Here is a 14,466-nt window from a genome sequence, read left to right as displayed (position 1 = left end):
CACTGTGGCCCAATAATGCAGCCATTCTTTGATTTTACCAATAAAATCTGCTCTGAAGAGCAGGTATAAAGGGGACCAACTTGACCCAGAGTTCTTTATATGAAAAACATCATAGTTTTTAAAATAATATACCCACTTTCTACCAGTTATTATTTAGGAAATTTAGTAAACATTTTTTCTTACTAGTTTCCAGAGGTCCCCACCCAAACACATTACCAAAAATACCAGACGTGAACCACCTTAGCCCACAGTCACAAGTTTACATCCTTAAGCTTCCCAAAATCATGTTCAAGGGCAGGCCCGAACACTGCCTCAGACGTTCAGGTCCACAACTTGAGGAATGAAAAGTTACACCTTCATCTTTTATAAAGATACCGGTGCAACACATCTTTCTCTATATTCTCTCTCTTTAAAAAAAAAAAAAAAAAAAGGACTATCCCTTGATTTCCTGATTTCCTAATGTAACTCTCAAAATGATTTATTTGATAGGGATTTTAAGCACATAGTGAAGAAAGGTCAAGTACTAATTACATCACAAAATACCCACACCTAAAATCTTTAGAAAATGCCGAGGGTGAGGCGAACGTAGGTGTACAGTTGTTTGTATGGAAAATACAATGATTAATAATATAAGAGTAAACTGTTTCGTGTACTTACAACTGTAGACCTACTTTTGCCCTACCCTGCATAGAAAAAAAACAAGTTCACAAATTTGCAGAAGGTTTTAAATGTAATCAACTTACTAGCAACAACTGTAAAGATACAAAAAGTACAGTCTTCTCTCTCTCTTGCACTTAATATTAAACAGCGTTAGGATAATATTTTCCGGGCTAGAATGTACTTTCCACTCGCCCTAATAATAAACCTATGCCCAGATGGGAAATGTAACCAGCACTAAATAAACATAATATGGACAGTGAGCAGCAGAGCCAGAGGTAGGCTAATAAAACCTGGGATGCCTTCACAAACTACAAAATGCTTAAAAAAAAAAAAAAAAAGCATAAACAAGTGGAATGGAGAGATTAAAAGTTATATATTTTACACATGTGAAATCAGAGATTTCTTTCTGGATGCAATGGACAGTATCATATGTTGTCACAGATTTAAGCTGAAGGAAAAACGTGCCATGTGTCACAGCACACAGTCATGATCCAATCATCTACCCAACTTTAAATTAACCTGCAAACTTTGTTCTAGATGACAATCACTAATCAAATAACAAACAACTTCCTAGTATAACGTGTGCCCTAAAATGAGGAGTCCAGCTCAATGCATGGGTAAGAGATGAACAAAAACGGATGAAGAACAAGAATAGCCACACGATTACAAAGCGATTTCCTTTTTTTTTTTTTTCCTCTGAACACCCACACAAAGACAGCAGTTTCTGACAAGAATATTCTTGGCGAAAGATAAAATTACAGGAAGGTTTTGGTGTTTTGGGGTGTTTTTTTTCCCCCCAATGAGAATAAGGCAGCTCTATATGTAGATTACTAGGCAATACGGCATGATGCTTATTGAAGGCCCACATTTACAGCCCTCACATTTTGAATATATCTAAATAACTTTTTTGGATGACAAAGAAAAGGAGACTGAAAATACAGTTCCTGTTTGGAATGCCAATTTCATGTTGTACTTGAAAAGAAAAGAAAACATGGCAGCTTACCTTGGCACTGGAAACCTTGTTTCCCAAACCCCCTGAAAAACAGAAACAAGAACAAAATAACTTAACATATTTTGTGTTGGATGCCACATTTTAAGCCAGTTATGTGACAAAGTATCCTACAGAGTTAAAGGAATATACATAAAACCCAATGATTTGCTTGGGGAAACATGCCTACATAGCTCAAAGTACTGTGTAAATTCAACTCTGAAAAAAATCTCTCTGCCGTCTCAAGGCTCACTGAACTATTTCGATGTATCCAGATTCTTTCCAAAATGTTACACTGTTATCAACACAAGCACATAATTGTATATTCAAAGCAGTTGGCCACAATATTCAAATAACATAAAAGGACCTTATGGTGAAGGGGGGGGGGGGGGGAAAAAACACGTCAAAGTGCCTTAATTTGGTCCCTAAAGACCAACTGGAAAAATTTTTTTCTCCCTAAAGACAGCTAAAAAGTGGTTTCTTCATTTGTTATGAATTTGTTTAAAAATATTATTTGTCTAGAAATTACCAAACAGCACCACTCTTGTATTAAATTTCGGCTTAAAGGAGCCAGGTCTTACAAAGCATTCCTATTGTCTGCATTTAACATTATGATCTAATTTTTACTAAGAACCAAGAGCATTTGAAACACTTACGGAGGCTCTGTGGTTCTTGTAAAGGATTTACTCCCCAAGGGGAGACCCTTGACATGGGCGTTCAATTACAAACAGGGTTCCAACTAGGATGAACTGAATTTTTTTTCCAGAAGGTGATTAGTCCTAATCCCTTGTTTTACACAGCTTTTTACATTTACAAAACACATCACATATTTTTATAATTAACTTAGTCATACCCACCCCCCACAACAACAAAAAAATACTTGAAACCCAAACACTTAGTTTTAACTTATCAGTGCTTGAATATTTAAAGAAAACTCAAATCAAGGACCCAGAGAAACACTGAAAAATGAAAACCACGGCTAGACAAGCCTGGTGATTATTACCCTGCAACCTAACCTCCAAGTGGCTGCTTCACAGCTGCGTGGAGAAACATGGCTGGGGTTCCTCAGGGGGGAGAACAGACCTTTACTTTCCACTTCACCTTAGACCTGGTGACCTGACTCTCCCACATCAGGTCACCAGGGGCTAGCTCTTCAGGGCAACGGGCAGTGGAAAAAACATGTGCTAGCCTGGGTATGTATGTTGCAGACCCTTTCCTAACATGCCTACCTCCTGCAAAAGTCGTCAGCAGTCTAGCTGTTCCCTTTTAGCGGGATTTCACATTAACTATCCTCTTTCCCCTGATGCTCCAAGAACTTATTGTAAATGGCCTTATCTACAATTGCCTACTCCTCTGAGAGCAATTGCTTCGTAGGCTGACTACACAATGGAAATCATTCATAGAGGTGGCTGTGCTTTTCGTAAAAGTGTACTTTTGAGCAGATGTCTAAAAAGAAAAGGAAAAACGAAGCACACCTTAGCGCGGCTTTTGTGGGGTTCGCCCTTGGGGATGTTTCCCCCACCTGGGATGGATTCACACAGAGCCACCCATGCTGCTCCCCAGGGCACCGGCAAGATACACGCCACGCAGCCAGCTGGCGGCAGGGCGCACGCCGTGGCACGGTCACCTGGCACAGCTCTCGGCTGCTCCTATGGGAGGGCAGAGCTCAGGAACCCCAGCCACAGCTCTGACTTGGGGACCTTGGGAAGCTATCCATGCACAAGCCATAGAAAAGGCAGGGTGGCCGGCAACCTGGGGGGCGGGGGACCCACAAAGACCTACAGCTCCTCAAACAGCAGGACCTGGAGTTCCCTTAATTCCAGCTTTCTAAACTTCTGAATTTCTTTTTTTTTTTTTTTAAGGCGGGCGGGGGAGGGGGGAAAGGTCACCGATCTTTCCAGAATCGTCTAAAGAAAGCTGTAATGATCTCACCAATAAAGATCACCTACAATTTCACCTAGTTTTACAGGGTTCAGAGGCCCCTGAAAGCCCATGCATTTACCAGTGCCTCCCAAACCCCTCACCTCCCCCACCCCGAGTCAAGAATAGCTGAGCTCACTGGAAATTACCTGAACTCTGACACCTTTAGCCCTTACAGTATTTTTCTTAAATAAGGCTTCTGTCCTCATCGACAGGGTTACAGGTCTAATCTGGTGTTGACAGGGTCTATTTTAAATGACTCCCTCTGCCCTTCTGCCTTTTGCCTGCTGTTTTAGTCCCCACCCCCCCTCCCCCACTGCAAGCTTTCAACAGTTTGTTGCCTCGTCTCTCTTTGGGCTCACCCAGCAAAGTCAAAATCTTTCCGTGCCCAGTAGATACAAGCTACAGTAGGCAGCGACCCAAGGTTCCAGTGGAGTCCACGCCCGCTGGGAAACATAAAATAACACACCCCCGAGTGCGCCCAGCCTGGCTCGCCAACTTGGACAGCGAGGCGCAGCCGCCGCGGCTCCTCCCGGGCGTGTTCTCCGGGAAACTCTGCCCTCTGGATTCTCCTTCTCACTTTCCCCTTTGCTCGCACACACCCGGCAGACGGCTGCTCCGCCGCCGGCACTGAAGGCGGGCGCGCCCGGAGACACCGGGCCACCAGACTCGTGGAAGGGATCCCTGTCACTACCGCGCGCGGCCAGCCTCCCCCGCCCCCAAGCCCCGCGGCTGCAGGGGGTGTGTGATCGGGCGATGACTTCCCGAGAGTCCTGCCCGCGTGGGCGGCCGTGGCCCGGGCGGCCGGGCGCGCGCGTGTCAATCCAGGCGAGAGTTCGGACTCCCGCCGGCTCTCCAAGTTCCCCGAGCGAGTCAGCCCCGGCGTGGACACTCCTGGAACCCGGGCTGGGGGGAATGAGCAGGGTCCCCGGGGCGAAAGGATCCCGGACTACTGGGGAGGGACTGGCCCCCAGCCGTGGGCGCCGCGGGAGGGGTCCTGGGGGCGGTCCGCGCGCCCCGCCCGAGCGCACCTACCAGATGAAGTCGGTGCAGTGGCTGCAGAAGGTGGGCTGCTTGAAGAAGCGGGCGATGAATTTGTGGTCCTTCACCTCGTGCACGTTCTTCTGCCTCAGCGCCCCTTTGCGGGCGAAGCGGTTGGCCACGTCCAGAGGCGTCGTGGAGTCGTTGGCCGAGAAAACGTCAGCCATGGTCCCCCCCAACCACCTCTTGCCTCCGCCGGGGAGCTGCAGCCCGGGAGGGCCGGGTGGGCGGGGGCGGAGCAGCGGGGCGCGGGCGACCCCGGGCGAGGGGCGCGGGCGGGCGGTGGAGGTCTGTGTGTGGAGGTGCAGCGGCAGCAGCGGCGGCCGGGGAGAGTCGGGCGGAGCGGCGCGGAGCCGGAGCAGAGCCGCTCACTCGCTGGCTGGCCCCACGCTCACTGACAGCCGGGCGCCCGGCTCTCGCGCTTCCTACTCTCGGCGGCAGAGGCGGCCCGGAGCGGCGCCGCCCACCGCGCATGCCCCGACGCCAGAGCCGCGCGCGCGGGGGCGCGCGCGGGCGGGGGCGCGCGCGGGCGGGGGCGCGCGCGGGCGGGGGCGCGCGCGGGGCTGAGCGCCGCGGCGAGGACGCGCCTGCCGGGGCATTTGGAGCCTCCGCGTTTTCCGAGAGCCCAGAAACCGGAGGCCGCAGCAGTGGCCTGGGGAGAGCCTGCCCGGATTTGGGAGCGTAGGCGGACGCTGGGCGGGGCGCACCCGTTCTCCTCCGCCGCCTTTTTCTTTTCCTCCCTTTTCCTCCCCTTCCTCCGCCCGCCTCTCCTCCCTCCTCTGCTTCCGCTCCTCTCTCTCTGCTCCGTCTCCCTCCTCCCATCCCCACTCGCTTCCTCCAGCTCCTCTCTCTCCTCTTTTCTCCTCTCCGGGTCGGAGGCCTGCGCTGCCCGTGCGAGGCCGAGAGGAGCCCTGGGTCCCAGAATGGGCCGCCAGCGCCGCCCGCCTGGTCGGACCTGCTCCCACCCTTGCCCCGCTTCGTACCCTCTGCAGCCGCTTCGTACCCTCTGCAGCCGCCCCTTCTATCATCATGTATCAATTTGAAGTTTCGCCCGGCTAAAACCACTCTAACTGTGGGTGCCTTAAATGCCTTACCCCCACACCTGTACGCTGTCTACATATGGATAGCAGGAGAAAGGGAGCCATTCTAAACTTCACTCCTGTGGGATATAAAACTGAAACTCATAGACACAACTGCATGGTGGTTACGAGGAAAGGGAGGTGAGGGGCAGTACAGCGTAAAGGGGGCCAACTATCTGAGGGCTGAAGATGATTTGACTTTGGGTGGCGTGCACACAATGCAATAAGCAGATCGTGTATCAGAATTGTGTACTTGAAACCTAAATAATCTTATTAACCAAAGGCACCCCAATAAATTTAATAAAGACAAAACCATTGAATATTGGCCCTTTCACTTGTCTCCAGTCGTGGTCCTATATTTCACCGGCACCTGGTATCGCCCTCTGGTTTGCACGTGGGTTAGCTAAAGGACTTGTTCTGATCCATCCCCTTACTTGATGCCTACCACAGTTAACAGCGGTGATCATCAGGCTTTCTTGATTTTACAAGTCCAGAACTTCAATTTAGAAATTGTTTGCATACTAAGCTAATTACTTCGGTAATGGCAGGTGTGGAGTGCAGCCAGTACATTAGCAAATTACCAAGTAAAAGGGCTGGTGAAGGGATAGCTGGCATGCATATGCAAAAGACGCACTGGGGATGTACCAACTAATCACTTGCTGAATATTTATTAGTTCTGCCTGGAGGATGCTGAAATACACGAGGGAAACAACCATCTCCCAGCATTTAGTTAGTGTTCAATTTCATGGTCAGGTTCACTAGGTTCACAAATCAACTTCATGAGCTGAGGACATCAAGGAAGTGAACAATGCCATCTCACACCTGTCAGAACGGCTGTCATCCAAAAAATCAACAAGTGTTGGCCGAGGATGGGGAGAAAAGGGAACCCTCGTGCACTGTTGGTGGGACTGAAAGTTGGTGCAGCCAGGATAGAAATCTGTATGGAGGTTCCTCAAAAAATTTAAAGTAGAGCCCTATCCGGTGTGGCTCAGTTGGTTGAGCGTCCTCGGTGCACCAAGAGAGGTCGCTGGTTTGATTCCTGGTCAGGGCATGTGCCCAGGTTGCTGCTAGATCCCCAGTAGGGGGCGTGCAGGAGGCAGCCAGAAGATGTTTCTCACATCCATGTTTCTCAGTCATTCTCTCCCTTCCTCTCTCTCTAAAATCAATAAAAACATATTTTTTAAAAATTCAAAAACAGAGCTGCCGTAGACCTAGCAATTATACTTCTGGGAATTTATTCAAAGAAAACAAGAACACTAATTCAAAAAAGACATATGCACCCTTATGTTCATTGCAGCATTATTTACAATTGCCAGGGCCAGGAGATGGAAGCAACCTGAGTTCATCAATAAGTGAATAGATAAAGAAGATGTGACTTTGGGTGGTGGGCACATAGTGCAATATACAGATCATGTATCATAGCATTGTACACATGAAACATATAATCTTATAGGAAGACTAGAGGCCCGGTGCATGAATTCATGCACCAGTGGGGTCCCTCGGCCTGGCCTGTGGGATCGGGCCGAAACCGGCTCTCCAACATCCCCTGAGGGGTCCCGGATTGTGAGAGGGTGCAGGCCAGGCCAAGGGACCCCACAGGTGCATGATCAGGGCCAGGGAGGGATTGCGGGAGGGCTCCAGGGCGTGTCCGGCCCATCTCACTCAGTAGCAAGCTAACCTACAGGTCAGAGCATCTGCCCCTGTTGGTCAGTGTATGTCATAACAAGCAGTTGAGCGGCCATAGCATATCATTAGCATATTACACTTTGATTGGTTGAACGGCCAACTGGACAACCGGACACAGCATAATAGGCTTTTATTGTATAGGATGTGAGTATATATGTACTAGTACACTCAACAGAATATTACTCAGCAATAAAAAAGAATAAAATCTTAGTCATTTGTGACAATATGGATGGACTTAGAGGGTATTATGCTAAGTGAAATAAGTCAGACAGAGAAAGACAAATACTGTATGTTTTCACTTATATGTGAAATCTTTTTTTAAAAAAATGAGTAAACAAACCAGAAACAGACCCTTAGAAACAGAGAACAAGCTGATGGTTGCCAAAGGGGAGGAGGGTGGAAGATGGGTAAAAAATAAAGTAAAATGACATTGACATCCATAACATCCAAAAGAAAGAAAGAAAACATGTTGTTTAACCCTTCAAGAAGTAAAAAAAAGAAAAATTTTTTTTCTAAGTATATACTATCTTAGAGCATTTCACATAGACTAAGTCAGGTTACCATTTTTAAAAATTGCCTAATTGAATGCTAGATGATAGGAATGTCTTTTATATTTTCACATGTGCAAGCTATTGACTGGCCTTTCATGGGGCACGCACACACTATTGGCCTAGGTCCAATCCCTTCAGCCAATGTATTTGGTGCTTAAAGAGATGGCACCTGCTTGAAATTCTATTAGAAATAGAATTTCAAGCAGGTGAAATTCAGTCCAAGGTTAGAAATTTCACCATATATAGTGGCCTCTCCAGTCCAAGGATTTTTTAAAAAATTTAAACAAGGATGGGAAAGTAGATCAAATTCTCCACCTTAGGCATCTCAAGCCGTGGATGTTAATCTATATATATAAAAGCCTAAGAGACCATTACAACCGGTCAACTGGTCGCTATGATGACACACTGACCACCAGAGGGCAGATGCTCAATGCAGGAGCTTCCCCCTGGTGGTCAGTGCGCTCCCACAGCCAACTTCCCGTGGTCCCTCCCCTATTGCCCCAATCGGTCCTGTTCGCTGGCCAGCCTGAGGGACCCCACCCATGCACGAATTTGTGCACTGGGCCTCTAGTTGCTTAATAATCATAAATCAAAGGGAGCACAGTAGAATGAAACAAATGATTCTTTCCTCGCAGCCATTTTTATGAGACAAAAGTCCTCACACATTTCATGAGGACAAGCGTCTTTCTATTTGTCTGAAGCCTTGGTATGATGGTGGAGGAAGGACAGGGGGGAGTTGGAAGCTGGGATCACTGGTAGTGGAATTCCTGCACAAAGTAATAGGGACGATGAGCTAAGATCCAATGGGCCTTGGCAGCAGCCTACACATCTATGTTCGGAGTGACTGATTGCAGCAGTGGGTAGACCAGATGGAGAAATATATTGCTTTTCTTTCAGGTTGTGGCTTTGCTTTCTTGCCTCATTTATTACTGTTGTTCCTTGTGGAGAGAACTAACTGGAAGTCTGTTGATTGATAGCTGGGCTGAGCTTGAGTGCTCAATTGCCTATAGCTCAGCTCAACTGTAAGGGTGGGGTGGGGTGTGTCTGGAGCAGGGAATGATCAAGCAATGTAACACTGCCCCAGGCAAGGACTGATGGGAATGTGAACCACAGTTGGCCCTAGGGCCTAGGCCATCAACCTGAGAAACCACCTTGGGTAGCCCTCAAATGGAGGGGATTACAGAAAGAACCCCTGGCGTGGGAGTGGGGAGTCAGTCTGGGCATTCCTGATGATTTTATTTTATTTTATTTTATTTTATTTTATTTTATTTTATTTTATTTTATTTTATTTTATTTTTTTGTTAATCCTCACCCGAGTATATTTTTCCATTGATTTTTAGGGAGAGTGGAAGAGAGAGGGAAAGACAGAGAGAAACATCGATGTGAGAGAAGCATACCGATTGGTTGCCTCTTGCATGAGCCCTGACCAGGACCCCTGACCGAGGAGGAGCCTGCAGCCAAGGGACGTGCCCTTAACTGGAATGGAACCCGGGACCCTTTGGTCCGCAGGCCAACGCTGTATCCACTGAGCCAAACCGGCTAGGGCCCCGATTATTTTACATCTGCTGTTTCATGGGGACCCTGCAGGAGAGAAAAGGGAATGGTAGAGAATGGTAGACAGAACACAGAGTTTGTAGGACCCCCCCCCCCCCCCCCCCTGTGACTCCTGTCTTTAGAGGAGTGAGCTTGAGACTCTCAAGAGGTGTTGCCTAGAGCAGGGGGACCCAGCCTGTGGAGGCTGGGATCAAAGCTAGGCCACTAAATTGAGGATTCCAAACCAGAGTGGTTTATGTAAAACTGTTGTCCCTTACCCCCTCCTTAGCCACAGTCCACAAGTGGACTGTCCTAGGCAGCTTCTGGTGTCCAGGATTTCAGCTTCCTCCAGAAAGTGTTTTTTCTCGCGTTGTTTCAGTTTTCCTGCAACAGCCGCGGCACAAGGCGTGGCTCTCAGAAGACCTGGCTTCGGGCACCAGCTCCAGCACTTACTGGATGGTGGAACTTGGATAAACTTCTCCAAATCTATAGTTTTCCATCTAAAAAATGGGGGTATTCATAACGACCCTAGGGATTTCTTAAGAATTTAATCAGCGGGGCTGGTGGGGCACAGTGGTTGAGCGTCAGCCTATGAACCAGGAGGTCATGGTTCAATTCCTGGTCAGGGCACGTGCCCAGGTTACTTCCTCTCTGAAATCAATAAAAATATATACTTAAAAAAAAGAGAATTTAACCAGATGATGAACAGAGAGTGTTTGGGAAGTCCTAAAGTCTTGTACAAATGCAAGGTGGGTTTTCCACTTCACCATGTCTTCATTTGAGAGGAACTGAGTTGAGAACGCCCCTCTTCCAAGCCCGATCCTCCTCCCAAACTGACAGATGTACGTCCCTGCATCCCCAGTGACTGCGAATTAGGAAGCAAGACATGACACAAGGAGGGAGTATACAAATTTACCGTGGAGCCCACATTTCAAACTTGCAACCTCACCCACCACCCTCACTTCTCAATTGCTTTTTAGCAAATGGCTGAGCTCTGGGAAAATGCTAGTTGCACAAGGACCCACGCGACTCCCAGAGCTTTCCATTCACTCCCAGGGGAGCAGGTACTTACCAGTTCCCTCGTGACGCTTTCCCAGACCTGTCTGGGGAGACGTGTGATCGGTGCCTGAGGAATCCTGTGTCAACTGTCCCCTACCTTATCTCTTTGGATACTAAAATCCAAAACAAAGCAAAACATCAGCACTAGGAGGAAACTTTTTGTTTTAAATCCCAGAAACATGATATTGAGCAAAAGATGCTAGACACCAAAGAGTACAAATTGTATAATCCCACTTATATTAAATTGTAGGACAGACAAAACTAATCTATAGTGATACAAATCAGAACAGTGAGTTTGGGAGAGGAGAGATTGACTGAAGGAAGGCATAAGGAACCTTATTTGTGTTTGTCAAGTGCTTTCTTCTCCCCCACCCCCACCCCCGCTCTTTATTGAATTTATTGGGGTGACACTGGTTAAAATTATACAGGTTTTAGCTGCACAATTCCACCACACACCATCTGTACCCTGCATTGTGTGTTCATCACCTCAAGTCAAGTCTCCTTGCATCACTATTTACCCCCCATCCTCTCCTCCACCTCTCCCCTCCACCTCCTCCCTCTTCTTCCCCCAGAAATCACCTCACTGTTGTCTGAGGAAACTTTTGAGCTAATGCCTAAACTCATTATTTGTTGGTTTCACAAGTATTCACCTATCAAAACTGAACTTTAGACTTCAAATATCTGTACAGTTTATTATAAGTCAGTTATGCCTCAACAAAACTCGCTTCGTTAAAAAGCCGAAGAGTTGCTGAAACCGGTTTGGCTCAGTGGATAGAGCGTCGGCCTGCGGACTCAAGGGTCCCGGGTTCGATTCCGGTCAAGGGCATGTACCTTGGTTGCGGGCACATCCCCAGTAGGGGGTGTGCAAGAGGCAGCTGATCGATGTTTCTCTCTCATCGATGTTTCTAACTCTCTATCCCTCTCTCTTTCTCTCTGTAAAAAATCAATAAAATATATTAAAAAAAAAAAAAGCCGAAGAATTAAATACACTAAAAGAAAGAGACAAGCTTGAAGACTAGTCAGAGAACCAGTTGGCCCGCCCACGTGGCATTCAGCGGCCTTGCCTGGGGGCAAAAGCCCATTCTGTCCACCAGGTATGAGACTCCAGGTTAGTTCCATCCCAAACACGCTCTTGAGCTCCAACTCCGCGGCAGGCATTCCCGCTAGTCCCAGAAATCCAAAAGGAGGAAGAACTGCTCCCTGCCACCCAGCGGCTCAAGATCTTTCTGCTGTAACCCCTAAGGAGAGAGGTTCAGACCCGGAATAGAGCCTCATTTAAAGAAGCACAGAAGTGCAGAAGGAGGTACGTTAAAGAGAAAAGAATGCCATGCGTTTCTCATGTCCCTCAAAGGGCATCAAACAATATGCAATTCATAACCTGCAACCAGACATATTTTTTTCTTCTTCTTTCCCCCACCCCTCAGTCTGACCTCCCACACTCTCAGGAGCATCTCAGACACCCTCTTCTCTCCCCCCAAATACTTCCTCCTCTACCCACAACTAGATCAGCTTTGACTCCCTCTCCTCCCATTTATTATTATGGGTTTTTTTTTTTTGTACTCTTTGTTATTTTACCAATTTTGACAAGACTTCTCTCTACCTCTCCCTTTAGAAAAAGGCCTTCTGTTCTCTTTCTATGGTCTTGCATGACAAAAAGTCTAGGAACTGGTTCAAACGGGATAAGCTGGGCTGTGTGTGAGCATCAGGATAGCTGAGCACAGGGAGAGTGCTGGCAATGACCGGATTCTCATCCTTTGGTTCAACAATGAATGTGAGGTCCTGGAATGTTCATCTGTTATGTGTTTACTATATATTGATACAGTGGTGAGCCAAACAGACATCATTTCTACCTTTGTGTAATTTACGTTTGTGGACACACCCACCTAGCAAGATTCAACTTATCACCCACGCCTGTGGTCGGCAAACTGCGGCTCGAGAGCCACATGCGGCTCTTTGGCCCCTTGAGTGTGGCTCTTCCACAAAATACCACGGCCTGGGCGAGTCTATTTTGGTGTTAGAAGAAGTTTAAGTTTAAAAAATTTGGCTCTCAAAAGAAATTTCAATTGTTGTACTGTTGATATTTGGCTCTGTTGACTAATGAGTTTGCCGACCACTGACCTAGGCTCACTTCTGTTTTTATGATAGCTACCATTTTAAGAAATATATTTTTATTGATTTCAGAGAGGGAGGGAAAGGGAGAGAGAGATAGAAACACCGATGATGAGAGAGAATTGTTGATCGGCTGGTTGCCTCCTGCACGCCCCACACTGGGGATCCAGCCCACAACCTGGGCATGTATCTTGACCGGGAATCGAATTGTGACCGCCTGGGCGTCCTGGTTCATAGGTCGATGCTCACCCACTGAGCCACACCATTTAATACACATGCATAACTACCTTCAAACTCCAACCTTGTTTTAGATGGGATGTCTTCCGCTCTCTGGAGTGATGGAGTGAAACCAGCACACCTCCCCACAGCTGGTAGAGAGTGAAGACTTAGGTGCAGCTTGGAGAAGCAGCTCAGACGGAGTGTCTACCAGGGTGCACGCAGGCCAGTCAGCTCCCGGGGGTGGAGCTGGTTCACGGAGTTACGCAGTGGTGCCAGCCTGTTTCTTTTAAATGCGCACTGAGCATTTTCTGGCCAACTGCACAACCTGCAATTGTATCTGTGGTTGGTATGGCCTTCGAACTGGAACAGTGATCCCCCCAAAGCCTGGGAATCCATTCAAAGGTCATTCACATGTCTATACAAGGTGTGGCACTAGCAAATAGGAGACTGTACAAAGGTGTCCAGAGACACATTTTATTAAACGATGCGCATCATGCATGTATTGCATGCTCAGGCACTGTTATAGATGTTGGTCAAAATGAACAGTGAACAGAACGGTTTCAGCGGAGAGGTGGGGGTGGGGGTGGGGGTGGGGTTGTCAGAGCTGGTTTGGAGGGCGTTTAAGAGAAAAGGGAAATGGAGAAACTGAAGTTAGAAGATTATAGACTGCTGCTGCAAACCAGAGGAAGGAAAAGTGGAGGAGGGTGGCCTGAGAGCTCTGAGTACATTTTTATGAGACAATAACATTATGTTTGTATGATCATGGGAATGACCCTAGAGAGGGAATAGAAACCGATATGTCAAATAGTTTATTTTATTTTAATTCTTTATTGCTGAAAGCATTACATATGTCTCATTGTCAACTAGTTTTGTTGCCTAAGGACGGTTGAGAGGTGATGGGGAAGAAAACCTTTTCCTCTATGCACTTAGATTCAGTGATTGGGGTGTGAGAATTAAATTGGCAAAAACAGATTTATAGGAAAAAGGACCAACTTTAATTCACATACATACAGGAAGCACACAGAAAAATGTGACTCAAAGGATGGTTCGACTTTGGGGCTTATCTACCATCTTAATAGAAGGGGAGGGAAGGGAGAGAAAGGGCACTTATATGAAAACAAATGACTTTTTTTTTTTAAATATATTTTATTGATTTTTTACAGAGAGGAAGGGAGAGGGATAGAGAATTAGAAACATCGATGATAGAGAAACATCGATCAGCTGCCTCCTGCACAACCCTCACTGGGGATGTGCCCGCAACCAATGTACATGCCCTTGACCGGGATCGAACCTGGGACCTTTCAGTCCGCAGACCGACGCTCTATCCACTGAGCCAAACCGGTTTCGGCGAAAACAAATGACTTTTGCCTTGGCCAGGTGGTTTAGCTGGTCAGAGCATCATCCCATACATCAAAAGGTTGTGGGTTCAATTCCCGGTCAGGATACCTACCTGGGTTTTGGGTTCAATCCCCAGTTGGGGCTCATGCTCGAGGCTACCAATTGATGTTTCACTCTCACATCCATGTCTCTCTTTCTCTCCCCCCACCCACACCCGCTTCCTCTCTCTCTAAAACATATCCTTGGGTGAGGATTAAAAAAAATAAAGAAAAACAAATGACTT

The 14,466-nt window shown here is 47.2% G+C and overlaps 1 protein-coding gene across 1 annotated transcript in view; it reads right to left on the bottom strand.

Moving 5' to 3' along the window:
* PRKCA (protein kinase C alpha) overlaps nt 1-5,049 on the bottom strand; it is a 292,545-nt gene extending 287,496 nt beyond the window's left edge. Inside the window, exons 1-2 of the mRNA XM_079797205.1 lie at nt 4,604-5,049; nt 1,664-1,695 (exon numbers count right to left, since the gene is read on the bottom strand). Coding sequence (XP_079653331.1) covers nt 1,664-1,695; nt 4,604-4,776 — 205 coding nt within the window. The 5' untranslated portion in view covers nt 4,777-5,049. The remainder of the gene's footprint in view (nt 1-1,663; nt 1,696-4,603) is intronic.
* Nucleotides 5,050-14,466: the final 9,417 nt, after the last annotated feature.

This window comes from Cnephaeus nilssonii, assembly GCF_951640355.1.
Source record: "Cnephaeus nilssonii genome assembly, chromosome: 19".
Taxonomy (NCBI): Eukaryota; Metazoa; Chordata; class Mammalia; order Chiroptera; family Vespertilionidae; genus Cnephaeus; species Cnephaeus nilssonii.
Note: the sequence above shows the minus strand (reverse complement) of the source record. Positions and strands in the feature narration are given on the sequence as shown.